This window comes from Teleopsis dalmanni, chromosome 2 (assembly GCF_002237135.1).
Source record: "Teleopsis dalmanni isolate 2A chromosome 2, ASM223713v2, whole genome shotgun sequence".
NCBI classification, from domain to species: Eukaryota; Metazoa; Arthropoda; class Insecta; order Diptera; family Diopsidae; genus Teleopsis; species Teleopsis dalmanni.
Window position 1 is genome coordinate 163,202,373 of NC_051847.1, and position 25,627 is coordinate 163,227,999.

Here is a 25,627-nt window from a genome sequence, read left to right on the forward strand (position 1 = left end):
TTGCAGTAACAACAACAACAGTAGAAGTGAAAAAAAAAATAAACCGGAAAGAAAGTAACTGTTATTAAAATTGGAACAAATAAGAAATATTTTCTGGAAAAAACCTTTGATATGATGTTTCCTTATAAAAAAAGTGACTTAAGATATATACAGGATATTTCGTATCAGTCTGCTTTAAAATTTGTAAGGTATTTCATTGGTTCGAGATAGACTCGTATACGAAGGGATATACTTGTATATTTAATATTTACCGAGTAATACAATGCCAAACGAAACTCTATTAGACAAAGTATGTATTCAAGATATCTCCTTGATATCTCAAAAATAGTTAATCTGAATAGTCTGATTTGTATACTGAATATTTTTTCGTCTCTTTCGCATTTTTAAACCCTTATATAATATTAAAATTTTGGGATACAAAATCGTTAGAGTTTCCTTCCTTACAACTCAAAACAAAAATTAGTAAAAATCTAATAATATAAACATTTTTCATTATCCAAAGAGATTCTATCTCTCGCATTTTCTTTCTCAAAGTTTTGACTGTTATCATTAGATAAATTAAAAGAAATCAATCACTTATATAAAGAAAATAATTAATAGTATTTAATATAAAATTAGTATTTTAAAAGTTCAAAAACAAAAAGTAAACAATATATACATACCTCAAATATATTTCTTTCCAGTGAGCTATATCGAGTGTTCAACAAATTTATGTGGAAAAAATTGTTATATCATTAAAAACCTTTATTAAAACAGTTTTCAAGTCTTAACTTTTTAAACTTCTAAAATTGTCGATGTATGTGCATATAAGAAATATTAGATAACCGAACACTTGTATGGCTAATTTCCAACTGAACGCCTGTTGAACCTATGGTTTTGAAAGAAATAATACAAAACATCCCACAGACGATACAACATACACTCACTGCCGGTAAGTAAACAATCGTATTTGTCCGTATTACTATGAGATGAGAGTTGTACTGCGCAGACTGTAGGTCCTCGCTAAGCGCATACGAAGAGAGAACTTAACGAAGTATGGATATAATACTTTCATAACTCTTCTCTCTGATATATAAACTCAGGGTCGGAACACAATATTCTTCACACATTTCATCTCGTTACTGCGTGTGTAATGTCAAATTTGCGGCTGCTGTCCACTTGGAGGGAGGGAGCAGGCCGCGTTCTTCGTTCGTGATTCGAATGAACACAAAGCGTACCGAAACGTTTAAACAAAGGTGACCCCGTTTAGTGTATTACATTACTTTTTTTGGTAGGATGGCATCAAGGAAGGAAGGAAGGCCAAACAATTGTGTAGGGCGTAGGAGTCACATTAGAGTAATGGCTTAGGAATGAAGCTAGTTGCTCTTAATGGCAGCAATTATTTTAGGTATTTTATGTTCCTTTCAATGGATAAACGCTTATAAGGAATTGAAATTGTGTTAATCAAAAGTTATAATTTGACTACGGAGAACCTCTAGAAATAACTTCGTTAGTTATATTATGGGTTTTCATTTAACGACAAATTTATGTATGAAAATTATTTTTACTAGACTAATAATAAGCGTTTCAGTTATCCTATAATCTGACAAATAAATTTCTAATAATGCTGCCACGAAATGTATGTATGTAACAACACATTTTATTATATTTCAATCATACGAGTACATAACAGTCTTTTAAATATCCACTTTAAGATATAATCCATGTACTTACCTCTTTTTGAACTACTCCAAACAATTGCTTTGTCAGGGGATTTTGTTGTAGTTGCATTTGAATTTGTTGTTTTTGCTTTTGAACTGTGCCATCAAATTGTTTCGTTCCGATTTCATGGCTCGAACCACCACGTACTAGGCTGGGTCGATGTAAAATCGGGGACCGTGTCTGATCACCATGCATTTGTTGTATTCCATTTAAAGTGCCATCCGACCTTTTATTCTCATTAATTTGCAAACGATTTATGTTGCCGTAATGTTGCTTTGAGGCATCCATAACAATTTCTTTACTTTCCGCGGAAGAACCTGTATGCTCACCCTCAGCCTTCACTTGTTTATCATCGGTAGCTATATGCTTCTGATTATCAAGGACATATTTTTGTGTATTTTGGTTAGTCTGTGGATTTCGTGCCTGACTGCCAATCCGTGCATTCACTTTACATTTCTCTATGGTATTGTTATCGCATGCAATTTCCCCTGGCGGTCCTATGAGATTTAATTGCTCAAAACTGCTGCAACTCGTCTCGTCTGGCCGTTTTTGTAAAAGTGTTGATCTGAGTGCAGGACGTGGAGTTGCAGTTAATGGTAGTGCAAAACGACGTGGCGCTGCAGTGGGCTGTTCCTGTGCATTGTCTGCGCTTTGTTCTATTTCGGAACGTTGATTATTGATTCGTAGTGGATGAGTCTGATGTTGGGCGTTTGGAGGAGCTTGATTTTGCTGTGTGCGATATACATTTAACTCATTACAATTTGGTTGTTGTTTTAGCTCTATATAATCGTTGCTATTGTACTTGTTCACAACTGCGCCATCACCGCAATTGTTAGGATTATTTCGAAACCGTGAGTGTAGTTGTTGCTGCTGCTGTTGGTCCTGCTGCTGCTGCTGCTGTTGCTGTTGCTGTAATTGTTGTCTTTGTTGCTGCTGCTCATGACAGGACAACAATGTCAGATTGTCAAGCATTCTATTTTGGTTATTTACACCATTACTACTTATATTTTCCCAATGCCGTAATTGCAATTCAACGATGTTGTTGTTGTACTTACTGCTGCAATCCGCCCCGCGCCGTCCACTACTTGGTTGTGTATTCGCATATTCAGTCTGTGTATTTAAAATTTGTGTCGTGGTTGGTGTTTTGTGTTGTTGCTGCTGTTGGTATTGTTGCTTTAATAATTTTACATTAACCTTGCTTAAGGCATCTGTTTCTGGTTCAATGTTGAGCGAGTTCATGTGCTGTTGCTTTAGTACGTTGCGCGTTTGTTGTTGCTCAATTATGTCATATGTTGGAGGATTGTTGTAGTCGGGTGGACACTGATACGGTGGAGTTTTAAGCTTTGATTTCAAATTAACATATTCACGCGGTAACGAGGAATTAACATTGCACCTTGCATCGCCTTTATCACTCGCAAGCATATTAACACCTGCAGTGCTTCCAACAGCTCTGCGGTCAATCGCATCTCGCGGTATATTGTACACATCATCAATTTTTGGTATTCGCACGTTTTCGTAACTGTGCAATGCATCAAAATTATTCCATTTTTTACTGGAACTTGGGGTTGCACTGCCACTACTTGACCTGGGTAATGACTGTGCATGGCTGGTTGACGTTACTGGCGTCATATATTTGATACCAGCACTTCTAATGCGATTATTCTCGCATCTACTTGTAATTGGGGAACTCAAATTATTGCCATTTGATTTATCAAGTGGCTTATGAGCATTCGTTACATCATCCGTAGATACATTTTTAGATTTTATATAATACCAGTCACTTAACTGTCTCTGCTTTTCGTTATAGTTCTGCTTCAATTCTTCTGAGGCCATGACGGATTGTGTTGCATTCGAATGAGTTTGACGGGTGAACTGCTGTTGTGGTTTTTCGTTAGAATCTACAAAGAACAACATTTCATATTCCAGTTTATTTTGTTTATGTAAATTATACTATGTATAAATATAGCATTGTAATTAAATTAAAATTTATTTATTGTTTTTATAAGTTCGTACAATTGTCGTATTCAGCAGGTTATTATGTATTTTATCATTTCATATGAGTATTTAGAACTTGGTTCAAATACAATAGCAATTGTAAATATCAAAATAAGCATGTAAAATATGCAAAAAAAAATTATTTTTCAAAAATAATTTAAAATTTTTTATTGTGATTATTGGCACTAATTACATATTTAAATTTAAAAGGAAGTATATACCTATAGCAATGAGCTTTTCAATTCATAATTTTTTCAAATTAATCTTTAGCTTTTTATTTTTTGTGATTTATTTACTATTTATTTTTAGTAGGGTTAGCTGGCAAATTGACTATTGCTTCTTTTTTTGATTTATGGAGCTCTTCGTTGGTACTTTCGTTGTTTGAGAAATTGGTTGACAAATTAATTATTGCTTCGTTTCTTTTTGCTTTATAGAGCTCTTAATTGGTACTTTGACTGTTACTATTTTATGTATATTTCAACTAAATTGAGCATTGTATGTATATAAACTGTATATATTAAATTGAAATTAATTTGTATATTTTTCGTTTCAGTTGTAATTTATTGAAATATAAAATTATCAGCGAATTCCGTACTCCACTTTGTATTATATATTATATATATTATTATATATTAAAGTAAATATTAAAGTAAGGAATACTATATAGACGGTCTGTTATGTTAACACCAGCAGTTTTACTATTCCGTTTCGTACCCTTAGGCTTTTAGGAGCTTTAACAATTTTATATTGTTCTATATGTTCTAGAGGAGCAATAAGTCTGGCCCTCAGATAGGTAAAAATGCTGCTCCTACTTAAATTACAATATACACAGAGAATATGTTCAGAAATTTCAACATTCATTTGACAAAAGCGGTAGTTACTGGTCTCTGAAAGGGTAATACCTTTTACTTCCTAATATGCTTACAAAACCAATACATAAAAGAATATTATGACAATTTCTAACACTTCAAAAATGAAAATATTAGGAACCATAATTGATCTATTAATTTAACAAAATATTTTGTAATTTTAAACTAGTAATGATCCTTTTCCAATTTTTTAGCTATAAAAAAATTATTATATATATAAAAAATATATAAAATATTATTAAATATAGTGTCCTTACGTAAACGTTCTGTTTAGTTAATCTGTGTATAAATCTGGTTATAAATTTGAATTTGTTAGTGATTTCTTTTCCTTGTATTGCTTCACACATAGCATACTTATAACATCATATGCATGGGCCTACAAGTAGAACAAAGTTGACAATTTTGTAAACCTGCTTGCTTAGATAAACCTAAACCTCTAAGTACTCGTATTAAAACTATTAACTAAATTTCGCCCTCTTAATTACTAGTAGGAAGTATATGCATTGCGGTGTGTGGCAATCTTCTTCATTCATTCCTAAGATGTGGTTTTAGTGATAAAGTTTCTTACATTGTGTAAACTCATATAACTAAAGTCATTACCAAAATAAATGTTCCATTGCTGGTTTATGTCAGTACACTTAAGCACTTTTACTCTCTATTGACTGCGAGGTTTCTTTAGAACCCTTCTCTACGCCTTGACTGGATTGCTGGTTTAATTACTTTAATAAATAATATTAAGGAATTATATATTAAGGATAATCTGCTTCGATAATATATCTGAAATTATTTTCTTAACTTTTTCTCAACTTATGCAAAGATACGATCTTATATCTAAATATGAAAAAGCTATATATATAGTGTTATATATATATAGTGTCATTTGATCAAACTTAACTAAACATGTTATAATAAAGGATATTAGTTGTTAGTAAAGGGTTGTCTAAAGTAGCGTTTTTTAACACAAAACGTACTACGGACTAGAAATATATTTAATGTCGGTTTTGTTTTTAAGAATTTGAGCTTTTATTTCGTTCATTATTTTTAGTATATTTCTATACGCATTTCGGCAAGTTCGCTTTTGCCTTCATCAAGAGAATTCTTAATATTAGAACCCACTTTAAAATATTTTCGACGTAATAACTCAAAAATTATAAAATAAACTCCATGTTTTGAAACCCCATATCTTTTTAAAAAATAATATCTCCATAAACGAAAATATTATATGTTATGGAGCGGTGTTGCTAATGATATAAACCAGTAACAGTTCATGGACCAAGTATTGAGAAATTCTGGTTTTAAGTGTTGTTACGATTAAGAAAAATTTACAGGCGATACAGGACTTTTATGAAAGTGTTAAAAATTATTTATACTATTTAATATATACCGACGTGCATCTAATTTAAAAATTAAGGAACTATTGTTGATTCTAAATTATATATCATATATATGCACTTCTTCAAAAAAATATTTTTATATTTTTTTTCAATTCTAACTATAAGTATTACACATATAATAATCATCAGACTGCCTTGGTTCAATAATTAAATAATTTATCAAGCCAATTAAAAGCAATTTAAGAGAATCGGTGAAGGGTGATTATTGGCTATGATTAGTCATGTAGATATATTCAAATACATGCTCAATTGAATTTTTTGAAAATACTAACTTGAATTGTTTTTTATTTTTTTCTGTATTTTATTAAACTTAAATGAGTTATCTAAATTCATTAGATCATCATTAAGTTTAAATTTATCTAAGGATTCATATGATGACAAATTGTGATTTAATTGCGTTTTCGCATCTAAAAGAAAATTTAGTTAATAATATTAATAAGATGAATGAAATATAAAAGAACTAATTTACTCTTATATTCAACTGGAGAAGGCGGATTAGAAAAATTACTTCCACAGCTTACAGTATCCAACAAACCATCAAGAGATATAGCATCTGTTGATACGTACATAAAATCATCTATCGGATGTATTATATTTTGTTTTACTGTTTTCTTTAATAACGAAAAATAAGATATATTAATAATTACATTAAATACAATTTTTTTTTGTTTTTATAAATATTTTTTACCTCATGAGTATCTTCAGATTCATAACTTTCATCACTACTAGAATAGGAGGAATATTCGAGATCGTTAACGCAACAAGAACAATTTTTCTTATTGCTGTGAATATGAAAATGTTGCTTACTGCCCACTGAATTCTTCTCGAATGCAAAACTACTATTGGTTCTCAACTGCAAGTTTCTTTGGGTTGTGCTTTCGAAGTCATGCATATGAGGACTGCAGCACCGTTGGTGTGTTAGGCGTGTTCGTCTTACTGGTATCCTTGACCGGAAAGAAGCTGATTTTCGGATTTGTGACATGCTGTTGTCATCTTCACGAGTAAATCTGATTATGTTTTACCTTGAAGATTTTTCTGACTTAAACACTGCAAATAAAATAAGAAAATAATTTTAAAAAGACATTATGTTTATATATTTAAAGATTAGTAAAATTTAAGTTGGTTAATTTAAATAAATAACATATGAAACATTTTCTAGAAATTTATAGTTTATTATATTTTATTTTATATAACATTTATTTTTAATTGGTAAAACTAAAAAAGAATAAAGAAATACAAATTTTTAGATTATTTACAATATTTTGTATTGTATTATTATTTACATATTTGTAATTTTCCTATTTTTCAATAAGAAAAATAGAGTGAACCTCTATATAAAATATTTAGGGAGCTAAAAATATCCGTAAAAACGATTAAAATAGTTACAATGGCGAGCATACCGGGATTGCCACATGCTAGGCACCTAGTACCACACCAATAACAAGGTCGACACAACAGTTTTTAATTTATTTTTGCTGAGATGCAAAAACTTACACCCTTGTAAGGATAGAATAAACCTTGGACGATCAAAAAATATATTGAGATGAAAGATATAATGGCGCAAAATAAAAGAATAGAAACTTGTTTGCGAATAGATTGAGTACGTACATATAATATAGTAGATATTGATACCTAATATAATGTGCAATCGCATTTACCATCACCCATGCACATCCTAAACCAAGTATTCGTCTTGCAAATCCTTTCATGTAATCTGCTTTTACATCCCAGCAGATTACCATAACAACAACTAATTGTATTTAAGAACCGTTTCCCGAAGTCAAATTTGTCAAATTTATAACTTTTATAGCGACATCGGTATAACGATATATACCGACATTACGACCATATTTTAATAGCTTTTCTGACTACTGACCATAATGACCAAACAAAAACAAATTTTGCTGTCATTCTTTTATCTAAAGCATTTAAAGAAAAATTATTATTTAAAATATATAATCTGCATCTTCTTCGACTGCGAAGACTCGGAGTATATGCATTTGGACCTTCCACCAAACAAACATTACAGATTATTTTTTCCAATGTAGAAAAATCGTCTAAATAAGAATATGTTAAATATATATATATATATACTTTTTTAAATAAATGGACTATAATTGAAATAGTTTGTTGATATAAATGATTTATTAAATTGCATTTTAAAGTGAAGAAAGCATTGTAATTAATGGAGAAGTGTCGAACAGTAGTGAATTACAACAACAAAATTTTTTTTTTATTATTATAACTAATTGAATTTTTGGCTAACCATACACTTATGTTTGGTATTGGAAAATACTTATCATCAGTAGCCTTAGAATTATTTTTTCTTGAAATTCTCTAGATGAAATATATATCATTTATAAAATAAAAGTTAGAAAATGAAAATGCAAGAAGTCAGGAATGATTGAAAAAATATATACACTTTTGAAACCAAAATGTTTATATAATTCTAAAATAATTAAAAAAAAAATTGCACTATATTTTTAAATGTAAGAACACAAGAATACGATTTTATTATTAGTAATAGGGACAATGGTACAATGCAACGTTTAAGATCTGTTGCGCTATCCCTGGAGAGAATTTTCCAAGTTAACCTGAACTACTATTAAAATTTTAATAACCTTACTATTTTCAAGGGTATTTAGGTTATTACCCTTGAAAATAGTTAGGTTATTAAGGTTTTGAGGGTAGTCCAGGTTAATTTAAACCTGATTCTAGATCCTGGACATCATTCGATTCAATCGCATGAAAGTACTGGGCTTATTTCCTAACAATCGGAATTAATTATCATCGTTGATTATTCACAACTGCTATCAGAATTGTAAGTAATTACAAGTAATGCATACCAAATAGACTTACTCAACAATGAGTAACGTCTCTTGAAAGAACAACAGCATCACAGCAACAAAAATGATTTCTCACAATGCATTTTTAATCACAAAATTTTAAATGTTTTTCATCACGGTGACAAATTCAATGCATAAGTTAGGTGAGATCATACTTATGCTCCGCTCAGATTATAGTGACTGTGGCTATTTTTGAAGAAAGCACAAAGTCACTACAAAATCTTATGACTTTTTTTTACTCTATTAAATTCTTTTTGAATCATTATGCTACTAATTAAATATAATGTAAAATAAGTTAATGGATAAGAAATTAAATATAAGAAGTCAACTGCTACTAAAGTACTTTTCTCTCAAGCAAAGCTGATAACCGCTGAGTTATTCAGAATTCATTTATCAAATTAACATTAAGTCCCCACTTCCTTAATGACTTTGAAATATGTAAAAATCCACAAACCGCTTAATTTGGAGTGCATCAAAGATAAGTTATATTAAATTTATGATTGCCTTAATATAATTGTGTAGTTTCAGTTAATTATGTAAAGTACAGATTTGATAAAAAAATTTTTAAATGATCAAATCATTCAAAACTTTATTCTAACGGTTTTTTTGGAATGCTGTAAAAAAAAGTCTTGACAGATGAATTTCCAATATAATAAAGTCTGTATATAAAAAAACCGGGATATATTTCAACTATATTTAAAAGGCAAAATTAAAGTTTTTTTGATAAAATATGATTTGTAACTGAGAGAAGTTGCTACTGGCGTGACATTCCCGGTAATCGCCAGGCTGATGCGGTCGTTAAACTACGTCAGGGTGCCCTTACTCAGTAGAACGAAACTAAGGTTATTGGCAGATTGGCTGACAGCACATCACAACCAACGGTATCGTATTAATAGGATGGGTCTGTGTAAATTGACAGAATATCGCTTCTGTTTGAAAGCGAACGAAATCTCTAGTCACATTCTCTATTACTCTCCGGCATTGAATTAAACCAGGAGAAGAGTGCTAAAGCTCTTATCTGAGCCTCATATCCTCGTCTGAAGCTAGGATATCCTTAACCGCTGATTTTTTGGCTATCACTTGAAAGGTAGAGTATTTTCTGTTCAGTTAGTCAGTAAATAACACAAGAGATCAAGCATGTTTCCAGTATTCCGCTATCTAATACCCAGTACCCCATTCATTTTCTATTCCATAAAAAAAATATATTGAATATGAACAAAAGTATGTAAAACATAATTTTTGCAGAGTACAAAACCTTTAAAACCAAAACAAAACTATAATGAATATACTCCATTGATAGATTATACATATATAGATTATATAGATTATAAATTATAAACGCCACGTAAATTCCGAAGACTATTCCTTAGTGCAAAAAACGGAAAACGATATTTGGATAAACTATTTCTCTAATATAGAGGGTTGTTTGATCAAAATTTTTTTGACAAATATACTTGGGTTGTTATGGAAAAGCTAAAAGAGAAACTATTAACATTCTTAAAGAAAACAAAAAATTCTAAAGTTAGTTTACTGCTTATAGGTATATATATAATTGTATATATACCAGTGACTTTCTTAGATGTGTGGTAGATATACCTATTGACGGTAAGCTAAGCCAGAACTTTAAAGAACAAAGGCTACAAACCACACGAGTATGAATAAAAACATTCATTCCTCATGGTACCAGGAGTTATAATCGGAAACAGCTAGCTTATAGAAGGACGTTTCAATAAAAAAAAAATGATAAGAATATGGAATAAATAGTAATAACTAATTTTACAATAAATCATTAAAAAATTATGTTTTAAATTAAGTAAAAAACGTCAAAAAAGTTTAATTATTTTTATGCTTATTAAAAGATTTTTTTTATTGAGCAATGAATTTAATATCTCTTTAAAAATTTTCAACCACAGATTTTTAAAATAGCACTACATAAAACGATTTAATTTAAAATTTTTCAAAGAAAAAATAATTTTTTTTTACGAATTTTACCCGAAATTTTCTAAGAAAATACAAAACGTTTTTGTAAAAATCTTAGATTAAAACAAGTTAATGTTAATTAATACCAATGTGAACAAAGCGCGCTATGTTGACCTTTTAATTAAGTCAAAAATAGCAATTAACATCAAAATAAATAGCATGGAATCATTAAATAATTTATTGACTTACGCTGAATTAGTTCTAAATTACTGCGTCATTTCAACTAAAGTACTAGATTCATAAATCTATTCGGAACTTATTAACAATGTATAGAATATAAGTACATATATGTTTATATGTGTATGGAATAGGTTTTTTAATATAAATACTACAGTTTGTTATTGCTTTTTAAATTTGAGTTTATGTAGCTCAAATAATTGAATTCATAAATGAAAAATACATTTTTATAATTACTATAAATGTTTTAATCTAAAAAGTTTTTTACTTCAATACCAAAGTATATTAATATATAGAAAGGTTCGAACATTAATGAAGAAACAACAACAAATATTTTAATTAATTTATTAAAATTTGGCTAATCATAATCAATAAATTAACTAAAATTTTTGGTGTTATTTCTTCATTACTATTTGACCCCTTCTAACTTATTAATAGTTTCTTTTCGTCATAAAATGCGTCACATTCGAAAAATATGAATATTTATATTAATATAAATGCAGTTATAGAGAAACTGACGATATATAGCTTTTATGTCAGATTTATTCTTTAAATTTTTAGTACTGCCCTTGAAATTACAATCCGACTTTTTTGAAACCTCCTATATACTAAGCATTCATGCAACACATTAATACCAGAGACAATATATAGATGTATGAATGTAATATCGAAATCGAAGTCAATAACCTTTTGAGGAACGCTTTGAAAATGAGTCCCAACCCAGAAAATATATCATAAGTAAGCGTCATACCAAATATTTATAATGTTATAACTTAATAAATCTATTTTATATAAACTTTAAAATTATTTTGAATAGAATTTTGTATTACATCAGTTAAACATTAACTGCTTCATTGCTCATATAACACTATTACAAAATTATCGGACTGCGCTTAATATATGTATGTATGTAGACTGCAAACAATAATTAGTGGTGCGTTTCCGATTTTCTAGAGACGTCTATTTGATACATACTTTTAATAAAGAATATAATAAAGCTATTTTAACTAACTTTTTTCACTACGCTATGTGTCGACTTGTCTCACTTTTTGAGATATTAGATTTTAAAATTAAAAAATTTTACATGAAAACAAACTACAAGTAGCATGCCATCTAGCGAGTCTTCTTATTATTATACTCGCTGTTTGTGTAATCAATGTAGAAATTGGATATACATACCATGTATATGTTTTTGGTACTTACAGTACACTGTAGATTTAATTACCACTTGAAGATTATAGGTGCGGTAGAAAGTGATAGCTGTCGACTCTGTCATGAGGAGAAGGAAACATCAGAACAAATTTTACGCAACTCTCCAGCGGCGACAAGACGTAGACGCGATTACCTTGGAAACGGGATCTTTGTCCCAAATCAAATACTTAAAATTAAGCCCACAGCAATTACGAGATTTATAAATAGTCTAGAATTGTTTTAGTTGGGCCTTTAGGTGCACAATAGATCTTTTAGGTCAGGGTGCATTTATAACCTATTATTTAATAGTAACAATAATATTAATAATAATAATATGTTTTTGGTAATTTAATTTATGTAAAAAGTATATCATTTTAAATTTCAATACATCCTGATATAGCATATAGCATATATCGGCATATAGCATACAAAGTTACTGAAAATAACTATTTCTATCAAAAGCTGTTGTCAAATCGGATTCATCTTCAAGTACTGATTGTATCTATACTAAAATTTGACGAGATCTTTTGGAATTTCTTCATTTCTTCGGAAGCAATTTCTTCAGAAGCAATCATAGTCTTAGATTTCAAAGATATAAATAGTTCTAAAAAAATGTGAATTTTATTTATTTTTGCTGAAATTTGAAATGAATTATCTGGAAGTATTATAGATAACGAAAAAAAAATATTATAATTTTTTGAGAAAATTTTTCATTACTCGAAGATCATAAAAGTTTCCAATTTGAGAGACATACGTAGCAATTTGATTCATCACGAAAAGATGAGCAATTTTTACTTTTAAAAGCTATAATACCTAACCGAGTGCAGTCCCCAAACATTTCAAGTAAACAGAATTTGTGGAACGGAAATATGAAAGAACTATCTGGTCGTTTATTTGGAACATATGCCAAAATCTGCTAAAATTAAAACATATGAATCTCCTTTTTCGTGGAAAAAAATTTAAAAACAAACCATTTAGAGACAAAAAATGTACTTTAGTATTTCTACCTAACGTGCATGTTTAATTAAAAGCCTCATTTAACACGTCGAGTCAGCCGACAAGTGTGAAAGATACTCGTCGGACACATTTGTGTTCATAGTTTTTTAATTAATATTTTGTTAGCGGTTATTTTGTCATTACGGTAGTTTATAAAGTTTTTGTGTCACAAAAAAAACTTGAAATATTATATATATAAAATATGTACAATATAATAAAAAACAAAAAAAAAAAAAGTACAACTATTTTTTTTACGAAATACTTATGCAAGTACGTTTATATATGAAAAACAAGAGGAAGTGAAAACTTTAGCGGAGCAATTCAGGCTGCGGTATTTTATTTTATTAATAATTTGAATTTTTATTTTAAAGACAACAATTGAATTGTGTAGAAACGGTTCACAAGTACGTTAGTTTTCCCCCCACCGTGTTTTCCTAGCGCGCTGCTAAGTATGTATATTCCCATATTTAAAACAAAAAAACAAGAAGTTATGACACACAAATTCATTCAACGAAAACTTTGTCTCCAGCGGACAAATACTCATTCGGATACGCACACATTTCACTTCACCCAAACCAACGTTTGAATCGTCAAGATACTCAAAGATACACAGAGATACAAAATTTAGATACAAATATTTTTATGTGAAAAACGGAAGAAGGGGGAAGTTACTTTTCACCACGCGTGTGTCTATTAGTACCAATTAAGGCGTGTAGCATAATAATACTTTAATTCATTCTCTATTATATTTTTTATTATTTCTTTTCTATCCAATAACATTGAATTCAATCTACTGTGGAGTATGGAAAATGGCATTAAAGTAGATTTCAAATCCTACATTATGATTTTTATTTATTGTATATATGTACATAGTTACATGGTATTTTAAAAAAAATCTTACCAATGTAGGAGTCCCCCTTATTGGACCACTAAAAAGGCACTATATGCTAGACTTGTTATATAGAATTTATGTTCACATAATTAATACTGAGTGTATTTAGTATATTCATTTAAAGGTCAATGAAATTTAGAAATTTATGCTTAAAATTTTATTAACCGTAATTTTTTCTTTCAGAGTAGCAAAAGAATATTCACAACCTACGAAAGAAAACAAGTGAAGTAACAACAATGCTCTTAAAATCTTCAGAGTTAGGCTTTAATCGCAAAAATTCTTAATTTTAATTTTTAGTAGATTTCAAGTCCTACAATATGATTTTTATTTATTGTATATATGTACATAGTTATATGGTATTTTAAAAAAATTTCTACCAATGTAGGAGTCCCCCTTATTGGACCACTAAAAAGGCACTATATGCTAGACTTGTTATATAGAATTTATGTTCACATAATTAATACTGAGTGTATTTAGTATATTCATTTAAAGGTCAATGAAATTTAGAAATTTATGCTTAAAATTTTATTAACCGTAATTTTTTCTTCCAGAGTAGCAAAAGAATATTCACAACTTACGAAAGAAAACAAGTGAAGCAACAACAATGCTCTTAAAATCTTCAGAGTTAGGCTTTACTCGCAAAATTCTTACATGTTAATGTTTAGTAGATTTCAAGTCCTACAATATGATTTTTATTTATTGTACATATGTGCTTAAATACATAGTATTTAAAAAAAAATATACATTAATGTAGGAGCCCCCCTTTTTAGAAGCCTAAAAAGGCACTATATGTTAGTCTTGTATAGAAATTAAGTTCACATAATTAATACTGAGTGTATTCAGTATATATTTTTTAAAGTCAATGATATTTAAAAACGTCTGTTTACTATTTCATTAACCGTAATTTTTTCTTTCAGAGTAGCACAAGAATATTCACAACTTACGAAAGAAAACTAGTGAAGCAACAACAATGCTCTTAAAATCTTCAGAGTTAAGATTTACTCCGAAAAATTCTTACATGTTAATTTTTAGTAGATTTCAAGTCCTACAATATGATTTTTATTTATTGTACATATGTGCTTAAATACATAGTATTTAAAAAAAAATATACATTAATGTAGGAGCCCCCCTTATTAGAAGACTAAAAAGCCACTATATGTTAGTCTTGTATAGAAATTAAGTTCACATAATTGGTACTGACTGTATTCAATATATTTCTTTTAAAGTCAATTGAAAACGTCTGTTTAATATTTCATTAACCGTAATTTTTTCTTACAGAATAGCAAAAGAATACTCGCAACTTACAAAAAAAAAATTGAGTTTTAGTGCAGCCAAATTTAAAAATCAGTCTATTGTGAATATTTACTGGAAATATGCTGTAGTCATTCGGTAAAATCATATGAGCATTTCATTTACTACTAAGTTCGAAAACAAACAAATTAATTAATTTAAATATATGTGAAATATATATATATAAGAAATATATAATATTCATTTTGTTTTCTTTTATTTAAATTAATTAATTTTTAGTGTTTACAATTGTTATATTTCATATTGAACACAACACAAAAAAAGCATATGTTAAAAAGTAAGCATTTAACATATTTTAAAAATGCTGCCAATTTCTTTCAACCTGACTTAATGCTGTTTTTTTACAACTCTGAAAAAAATTACGACTATTGTTGCATAGATTCATTTATATTTGAAAGGCAGATTGGAATACACTTTTAGTAATAATTTATTATAGTTCCCTTAATATTAGATATAATACGAAATACTTGTTTAGATAAATCAAATAGATTTAAATATAATTACCATAAAGAAAATTACCTTGAAGTTCTATTCATTAAAAAAGTATTTCAAAGTTAAATTCATTTACATATATATATTTACATACGAGTATAAAAAAAAATTCTAAGTGATAATGAGTACTGTAAGTGATTCACTAATTAAAAGACTCTACCTTTAAAAAAAATGCTATTCTCATTCATAAAAAAATAAAAAACCAATTTAAAAAACAAATGCTAATTAAAATATTCCTAATATAGATTTATGAATTTATAGCTTATTAAATTTATGGATTTTATGTATACAGAGTTATTAATAGTAGAAAAATCAGCATTAATAGCAGTATGTTGCACATATACGGAATAATAATAGACTATAGGGTTCTTAACGTTACTTGTAAAAGCGCTTGCAGCAATTTAAAATAATTAAAAAAAATTTTAAATAAGACTCGTATCTTCGAAATAGGTATCTTTAAAAACCTTTCAGAATGCGACACAGTTATAATACAAAATTTGTATAAAAGACTATTTTAGATAATTTTAATAATTAACAAAAAAAAGTGATAATTGAAAATAGTAATTTATGTTTAACACTCCACCTGTGAAGATTTGGAAAATAGTGTCTCTTAAACAATGATTTTTGTAAAAACATCTTTGTTTAGAAATTTTTACAGTCATGGAGTGATTGCATTTAATAGTTTTATGAGTGGATGGGTCTACATCACAGACCCACTTATCTAGAACGAATCAGCCAGATGTCGAAACTTTTAGTCTACACTGGCTAAATGTAATATTCTTGAATTTCGGATTCAAACAAAAATTTGTATGTACCTAGTAAAAAAACTAAGAATATATATAAAAAATCTAGCCAATGATTCTGAACCGATGGTCCGCGAGATGATTACAAATGGTTCGAAAATCAAATTAAGTAGGTATGGATACATAGTTTATAGTTTGTCCAATGAGTCCCCACTTATTAGAAAATAAACACAAAACATTTCCAAGTAATTATATACCTATTTTATAGCATATATACTGTACCTACCTATTGTGGTCCCTATTAAAAACAAAAATATCATAGTGGTCCTTGGTCAAAAAAGTAGGCGCTGCGTAAAAACCGATACAGCTGTATGAAAATGACAGCAGCAAAATCGTTATTAATCATAATGCAAATTTTGAGGTATAAGTATTTAAAATTTATAAGTTATAATACTAAAATAGATCCCATAAAATATGCATAGATAACAAAATATTTTTAATAAAGCCCTCTCTTGCCTTAAATTTGTAAGAAGAAAGTATTATGCTCTAAATCAAATGGGAAAATATAAATAACTCAATGATTGGATCCATTAAAAAGGTTATACGAGCTGCCCGGTCTTACAGCTATTCGTTTTTATCGGTGAAATTTCGCTTGACAGTTCCGTTGAACAACTTTCATCATTTATAGAGAAAGCGAACCAAATCAGTCTTCTCAAGGACTACAATAATAACAACTCGAATAAAGAAAAAATATTCAAAATATAAATTTATTTAAAACTATTGTATATTGTAGTTATATATTAAATCTAAAAATTTATTTACAAACATAAAATCTTTTTAAGTTTAAAATACTTTAGTTAAATTATTTTTATTTTTATGTAAAAAATAATAAAAATACATATAAAACAAGTAAATGTTAACCAATAAATCTAATTTTATAAACAAATAAAAAAATAATATTATTAATTAGTTGAGATAATAAACTTAGTATATGAATTTGAGTATATGAATAGATATTTATTTATATAATTTCACTAACGACCTGTGCCCAGTAATAATAAAAAAACATACTATTACTATACTATTAATAAGTATTGTTGAAAATTAAAGTTTTAATTCCAAAAAAATTATTATTGATATAAGAAGGTTCAGAAGTACGTTGTAATCAAAAAGATCTACACTACTAACCCTTGGAAATGTTTCTAATTTATTATATTAAATGTTTAAGTGCCATACATATTTTGGTCAGAATAAAATTTAAATTTATTTTCTTAGAAATGCTTGATTCGAACTAAGTACAATAGATTTGCAGATGTTTAGTACGATCTTTACAAAATCTTCAAATATTAGTTGTCTTTAGTGCCGCTTTCTAAATTGGTGAGTTAATACAAGAGTGTGTGCTGTTGGGATATTAATATTTAATTTTAGTTCAAATCATATTGCACTGGAGACAACTCTAAACCTTAATATAGTAAATCAAATAATATATCATACTACGTAATATATTTTTTATAATAGAAAAATAACATATGATCCTAATAAAAGGCATATTTTTTCTGCCAGGGTAGCAAAAATATACTCGCAACTTACGAAAAAAAATATGTGAAGCAACAACAGTGCTCTTAAAATCTCCATACTTAGGTTTTACTCGCAAAAAATTTTAAGTCTTAAGTTTTAAGTATGTTCACTGGAAATATGTTGGAAAATTCAAATCATTCGTTATAACCATATGAGCATTTCATTCACTACGTTCAAATGCATAAATAAATTAATAAATTTAAAAGTTAAAAATGCTAACAATATCCCTATTAATATTCATTTTGTTTTCTTTGTTTAAATTAAGTAGTTAATTTTTATATTTCATATTGTACACAACACAATAAAAAACATATGTTGAAAATCTAGCATTTAACAAATTTTTAAAGTGTTGCCAATTTCTTTCAACCAGACTTAATGTTGTTTTTTTACAACTCTGAAAGAAAAAATTATGGCTAATATAAAAGAAACTATAAAAGTAAAAGCATTATTCAATAATTCGAAGAGACACAAAAAAATATAAAAGACCTTTTTTATTGCAATAATATAAATCATTTACATTCATTAAAATATAATATGTAATTAAAACATTAGTGTATAAAAAAAAAATAGTGAAAATTTATGAAGTATAGTTTTTATACAATAAAAATATATTCAAACTATTTTCTTATATAATATGAATATGAAATCGTATATATTATGAATTAAGAATCATATATAATGTGATTTTATATTGTAATAAAATCTTGAGATTTTATAGATAATAGTCAGACTATAAATGACTATAAATGATATACATTTATTATATATATATAATTATATTATATATATATATATTATATTATAAATTATTATAAATATAATAATATATATTTATATATTATATATATATTTATATATTAAAATATATAAATATAATAATAATAAATATAATATATATATTATATTATTATATTATAAATTATATATTATATTATAAATTATTAAATATTATATATTGTATTTAATTAGTATATATGTATAATCGTAAATATTAAATACTATAATTTTAACTAATAGTAATAGTAAAATAATAGTTGTAGTTTAGTAATATATTAAACTATATATTATATAGTTATATATAAAGTAAGTATATATATATAACTATAGTATATATAGTAATATAGTATTACTATATTATAGTAATAGTAATAGTTGAAGACAAAAAGCAGGTCATATTATACATGAATTGATAAATTCATGTATAATATTATTTAAATTTTATTGAACCAAATAATTTTTTCATTTTAATGAAAAAAATGTTTATTTCTAATTTTATTTTGAAATTGATTTTCAAGTAGCGCCGTCTCAATATACTATATGTGAACAAAATACTAAAATAAACCGGTTGCCTTGATAGATTTTCATGATTTGAAATTTAATTAAAAAATTAATAAAAACTATCTATAAAATAAAATTAGAAATTATTTTAAAATATCAAGCCATGAAAAACGTATTAGTTTTATTAACTATATTTTATGTTTATATTTTCTTTCGATATTTTTCCCCTCTATCCCTTGTACAAAATCAGAAATAGTACCATAGATAGATTTTACTACAGAATTCAACGGTACCAGATTCTAAGAAGAAAGTTCCCACAGCACAGCAAAGTCCATAATTTATCCGACAGCTGCATTTAATTAAATAATAAAAAATATACATAAATGCATATTTCTATATAGATATAGTATAATAATATTAAACAAGAATTAAGTGGCGATAGTGCAATCCACTAAGAGCAGAGACGCATTTCCAAACTATGAAAAATATGTTTAAAGTTTTAAAAATGATAACAAATTCATGAGATTTATAATTTTTTTCTTTTTATCGCAAAGTCTTAAAGAACTTATCAAGTTATTAGTTCACAAACGGAGTGAAAAATTGTTATAGGAAATAAAATAATCACTTTTTAAATACATACAATTAATGTTTAAAAAAATTAACATTGAATAAAGAAATAAATGTACGTCAAGAACATTTTTTTTTTTTTACAAGCCAGACATTCGAATTGATAACCTTAAAGTCTTCGTATGATTGAAGTTTATAGATTCGAATTATCGCTCTATAGAAAGAAGAAAAAACTATTTTTCTAAAAAAGTTGCCTTTAACTTCAGATTGAAGACTTCGTATCGAAATGCAATATTTGCAATATAAAAACTTGTTGATTAACAAAGTCTATATGACGTGACATTGGTAAATAAAAGAACTGTAAATATTATTATCTAATGTTAGGACAAGAGACTTCATATTATCGACTACGCTAAAAAAAAACTAGAAGAAAAAATTCAGAACACACAGAGCAAAATGTGTTTAAAAAAAATTTTTTTTATTAAATTTATAATTTTAATTTAAATAAAAAAATAATAAATAAATAATCAAATTTTCTTTTTTTAAGTAATTTCTTTAAAAGCTCCTCTCACTATAGATAATAGTTAATTCGGACATAAACAACTAAAAATATACTTTCATCAGAACAATATGACGCATTACTGGGCGAGCCCATAAAAATATGAAAAGCCAATAAGTTCAGATTTAACGTCCGTAACATATTCTGTTGCATTTTTTTTTTGGTGTTAAAGTAGTAACTGAATATTGATGGATAGATAACAATTTAAAAGGGATATTCTCGATTTCGAGTAATGATCTCTTTAAACAAAAATCATTACTACATCATGAACGGCAACAACAAAACACATTTCGGGTACAGATATTTTTTTGTGGCCCTCTAGTTCTCATAGGATCAGCGTGAACTAATATATATATACGTATTTTGTTGTTAGCACTTTAAATACCAGTCGGTAACTAAGCGCCTCATTCGAGATGCTAAATATATTAGAGGTATTTCTAATGTAACTGCTTAAAGATATGAACTTGCGATGGATTGAGAAACTTGCTCAGAAAATAATGTAATTAATTTGCAAAATAAACACTGCAAGGTTATCCACAAGGATCTAACCCAAAGAAGAAAAATAATGGCAGGCTAAGAACGCAAAATAATTACTAAAAGATTATACACAGAGATCTAACACAAAGAAGGTAAAAAATGACATGGGGAAGAATGGTACCGAATAACATACATACTCGCAAACTCGACGGATAGAAGGATTTTGTCTCTGCCCTATACTCTGTATAATAATGTAATTATAATTATTAAGTCGTAACTCTGTCTAAGAAATAATGGTAATACCAACACTTGACGAAAAATTAATACAAGTAAAATTTAGTTTTTGTCATTCACAGTCTAATAAACTTTCATTTTATTAGAAAGACAAAAATCCATTAATCTGGCTGCCATATGCATACTAAACTATTTCGAGACAAGTAAACCATTTCGCCTTCATATAGAGAGACTAATATAAAATTCTGCATATATTGGTTGGAATAAAATCTTACAAATGAATATATTGTGTTTCGAATGGGTTAAGAGAGAATTGCAAATTCTGGTTTTGAAAATAGTTTAGTATCATAAAAGTCTAGGACTTGTCAAGTTATTCACATTTTAGTATCATATTAACGAATAAAAAAATGATTTACTGATATATATCTTTTTTGAGAGATACCAGTTTAACATTATTGCAGTTTTTTAAGTTTTTATATAACTTACATAGAGTGTTTGTCAAGGTGTTTGTAAAGTAAATATAACAGATCTTATAAATATATGTATGTATTATTTACTTTGATCTAATAATTATTCGCCCGTTTGTTTCAACACAAACTAGCCTTTAAGAATTTCAGTCAAACACACAAAAAGCCACACATAGATTTTTCGAAACTGACTTTAAACACCAATTGAAATGACCAAATTTGGATGACTAGAGCAGTGGCTTTATATATCGGATCATTTTACATCAGATGATTTGTTCCTTTTTTTCACTTACACGTTTTCATATGAACTTTCAATAAATTTTTAAAAACCCCTCCTCATATGGGTCTCTATATACACTTATGGAACTGAGGTTTACTATAGTTATCATATTAATCAGAACTGATTTCACTAGAAGTATAGAACTATTAATCTATATATCTGTATATAAATACTTATGTAAAAATTGGGATGTAATGTTTGTTTGTTGATTATTTACCCATAAACTATTAATTTATTTTTATTTACTCTTAATATAATATTATTAAACGATACAGCAGATTTTAGATTAGGTTTGATTTAGATAGATGTTTCAGGTATGCTAAAATAAATTATTTTTACATACATTTCCGATAAAAATAATAACAAAAATTTTGATATTTTCAAGGATCACATATGTTATTAAAAATGATACAACGAAAAACATTTGATGAACAACGCAATGAACATTTAAAAATAAAAATAATTCGATTAACAACAAACTGAATTATTGAATTGTGATTTATGTAACATTATTGCAATGTTTTTACGTATAAAATAAAATTATTTACTTATAGCGTTTTCGATTGGGGTAATTTTTTCAATCGAGATGCATTTTAAATGCACTCTTAGTACAATTTTCATTTTCGATTGGTAAATCTGGAGCAAAGTATATAACACTCGAGATTAATTTATAACACTCTAAATATCTTGCCAGAGTAATAAGATTACTCTGAAATTAACAGCTGTTAATGTTATGTGATTTAACAAATAAAATGTGATTTGATATGTATATGTATTTATGAAACATATTAATGTCTACTAACACAACTAAAAAAATGTTAGGTTACTCTAAAAATGTAAAATTTGACAAATCGGGTGTAAATCTAGATTAAATCCAGATTTAGATTGAATCGAAAATGTTATTAGTATGCTATTAACATTCAACTATACACAAATCTCATTCATCAGATAGTTTTTTATTTATGTATATATATATATATTTTTTGTTTGTTACATTTAAACAAAATGTAGAGTTGAAATTAACAACTAGTCCTATGGACTAACAGGAGGTTTTTTTAAACAGGAGGGTTTTTAAGATAGTTTTTTATTTATAAACATAAAAATTTATTCTAATAAGAAAACTCTATTTCGTATATGTGCGATTAAATGTGTGATTAAAAGATTTGAAGGTTTCGGCTAAGCTTAAGTTACATTTTTGACTCGTTCTAGACTAAATTCGCTACCCACTTTACGCATAATCAATAAAGCTTATAGAAGACATTAAATAGTTTTAAAACATTTTTATTTATGTAGCAATAATCCATTGCACTAAGACATAAAACATTTAATGCAGTGCAAATCCATTTGAAATGTAAAGAAAAAATTACTCTCAAAGCCGATGCAGATTTCAGTCTCAAATAATGAATAAACTTGAGGTTAGATTTGTGTAGTCATTCTGGAAATGAACGAAACATGTTCAATTAACTTGCAAAATATCTTACCTTAATTACGAATCGTAGAATTGTGAGGAGAATATGTAACTTGTTGTGGAGAAGTATCGAAAGATCGACACACACGCATTTATAAATATATCCTCTATCCGAAGTGTTCGTATGTAGGCAGACTTCTTTGAAGATCCACAACTTCAAGCGTACAGACCATGAAGCGTAATGACAGACTGGTTGAACTGCGGATCTAATAATAGCACTGGATGGATATTGTGAAGAATGAATTCGTTTTGCTTTTCCACTTTTTACTTTAACATTTTTTTTTATTATCTGAAAAAGCGAATATGAATGCGCACTAAGTAAACAACACAGCACAGCACAAGACGATTTATTTTTATTTACTATTTACTATTTATGTACTATTTACATACGTATTTAGGTATAGCAAGCAATTGTACATAAATTCTTCAACTTTCGAAACGAATTTTTTTTACGTTGTTACACAAATTCCGTACTTCAAAAAATTTTGTTCACATCATCAATTTATTACGTCACAACTTCAATTTCAGCAACGAATCGACGAATCAACAAATTAATTTGTTATTTGTATTCGGAAAATATACATATCTTTTATTTTTTGTAAACAATCGCTCCATATAAAGCACAAGCCACCACAAACACTTCAATCAACAATAGTGTTGGCATGAAAAGATACATTAACACACATGCATAAAATTTAATCTTCACTTCTTGGGATTGGGATTGGGATGCATGCATTTGTACAACTCTTCAGTGTCGTAGAGACTATTTAATTCGCATTAGGAAAACTTTTTAAATCCAACAAAAAAAAAAACATATTACTACGACGACATCAATTAACGCAAAAAACTTAAAAACCGCAAGCATACATCAAACAACTGGAAAAAGCAAATGTAATTATTTAGCATCGTCTTGAGAAGATATCAGATAAATTGCTCCTCAAATGCACTGCGAAGAGATCATGCCAATGTTTACATACAAATCCAATACATAATTACGATGAATTGCACGGAGAGAAAATGCACTGTGTATTCTTGAAAATAGAAACGGCAGACACTGCTTACCATGCAATCGCTTGTAATTACACTCAGTTGCGAAACCGAAAACAAAAACACGGTACTCACATATAAACAAAAACCCGTTTACGAAAACAACTCGACGAAAACACCGCGAACAATCTTTACACATTCACAATACGCGTTCGACTGAAAACAGAGAAAATGTACGCTCAATCCCGCACACAAATTGTCTCCAACGAAATCGATCGACGGAGAAGTTGGATTACACAAAGCAAGAAGCTTTTGAACTATTTCTGTGTTATAATTCATAGCTACGTTTCATCGTGGAAATGGAACAGACAAATTTAAAACCAGAGAATACTTTTTTTTCGTTTAAAATTACTAAACATGTTTTATTCGTCGGTGTGAACAGCACTTAAGGCTAAATATTGAATTCACACAAGAGTTTTGATTGTAATTTTAAGAGTTTTGTTTGAAACTTAAATGATGTCTGAAATATCTGAAATCGAAAAGCAAAAATATAGATTCACACGTTCGTATCATTGTAATTTGATTGTCAGATATATCTTATGTCTACACTTTTTAACTACTTTCACAAACTATATACTTTATATGATATGTAAATATGACAAATATTTTGCAGATATTATATATACATATGAAATATATCAATTTTATTTTATTTGGTATAAAATTCCCTAAAACTATTCACAATAACTAAGTTTCTACCGCACAATACTGTTGGTTGGTTGGTTGGTTGCAGTGGCAATGGAAGATAACTTCCATTTACCTCCATTAGCGATTTTTCACTAATTTTGCTACCACATTCCTCGCAAGAACTCTAATAAAGAAGAGTAGAGACTAAGGCCATCAAGCTAAATTTAAATAATTTAATAGGTCTTTCGTCTTCACCGATGTACAGTCTGATAAACTATCAAAGAAGTATCATGCTAAAAACCTATATCTTCTAGACGCCTAAGCCGAGCATTCACAGAGAAAATGTATTATGGTCAAAATTCCAACACAAATCTTATTTATTTAAACTTGGGTTGCTACCGAAATCAAGAATAATTTGAAATGACAGTTAAAATCAAACTCTTCTGTGAATCCAGTAT

The 25,627-nt window shown here is 27.9% G+C and overlaps 1 protein-coding gene across 3 annotated transcripts in view; it reads right to left on the minus strand.

Annotated features, from left to right (window-relative positions):
* LOC119678555 overlaps positions 1 to 24,694 on the minus strand; it is a 36,973-nt gene extending 12,279 nt beyond the window's left edge. Inside the window, exons 1-6 of one of the 3 annotated variants that reach the window (XM_038090443.1) lie at positions 24,558 to 24,680; positions 23,509 to 23,784; positions 6,648 to 7,006; positions 6,429 to 6,570; positions 6,232 to 6,366; positions 1,714 to 3,599 (exon numbers count right to left, since the gene is read on the minus strand). In XM_038090443.1, coding sequence (XP_037946371.1) covers positions 1,714 to 3,599; positions 6,232 to 6,366; positions 6,429 to 6,570; positions 6,648 to 6,941 — 2,457 coding nt within the window. In that variant the 5' untranslated portion in view covers positions 6,942 to 7,006; positions 23,509 to 23,784; positions 24,558 to 24,680. Of the gene's footprint in view, positions 1 to 1,713; positions 3,600 to 6,231; positions 6,367 to 6,428; positions 6,571 to 6,647; positions 7,007 to 23,508 lie in introns of all 3 variants that reach the window. The other 2 variants (XM_038090442.1, XM_038090444.1) reach the window with 2 other exon arrangements.
* Between the last annotated feature and the right edge of the window lie 933 nt (positions 24,695 to 25,627).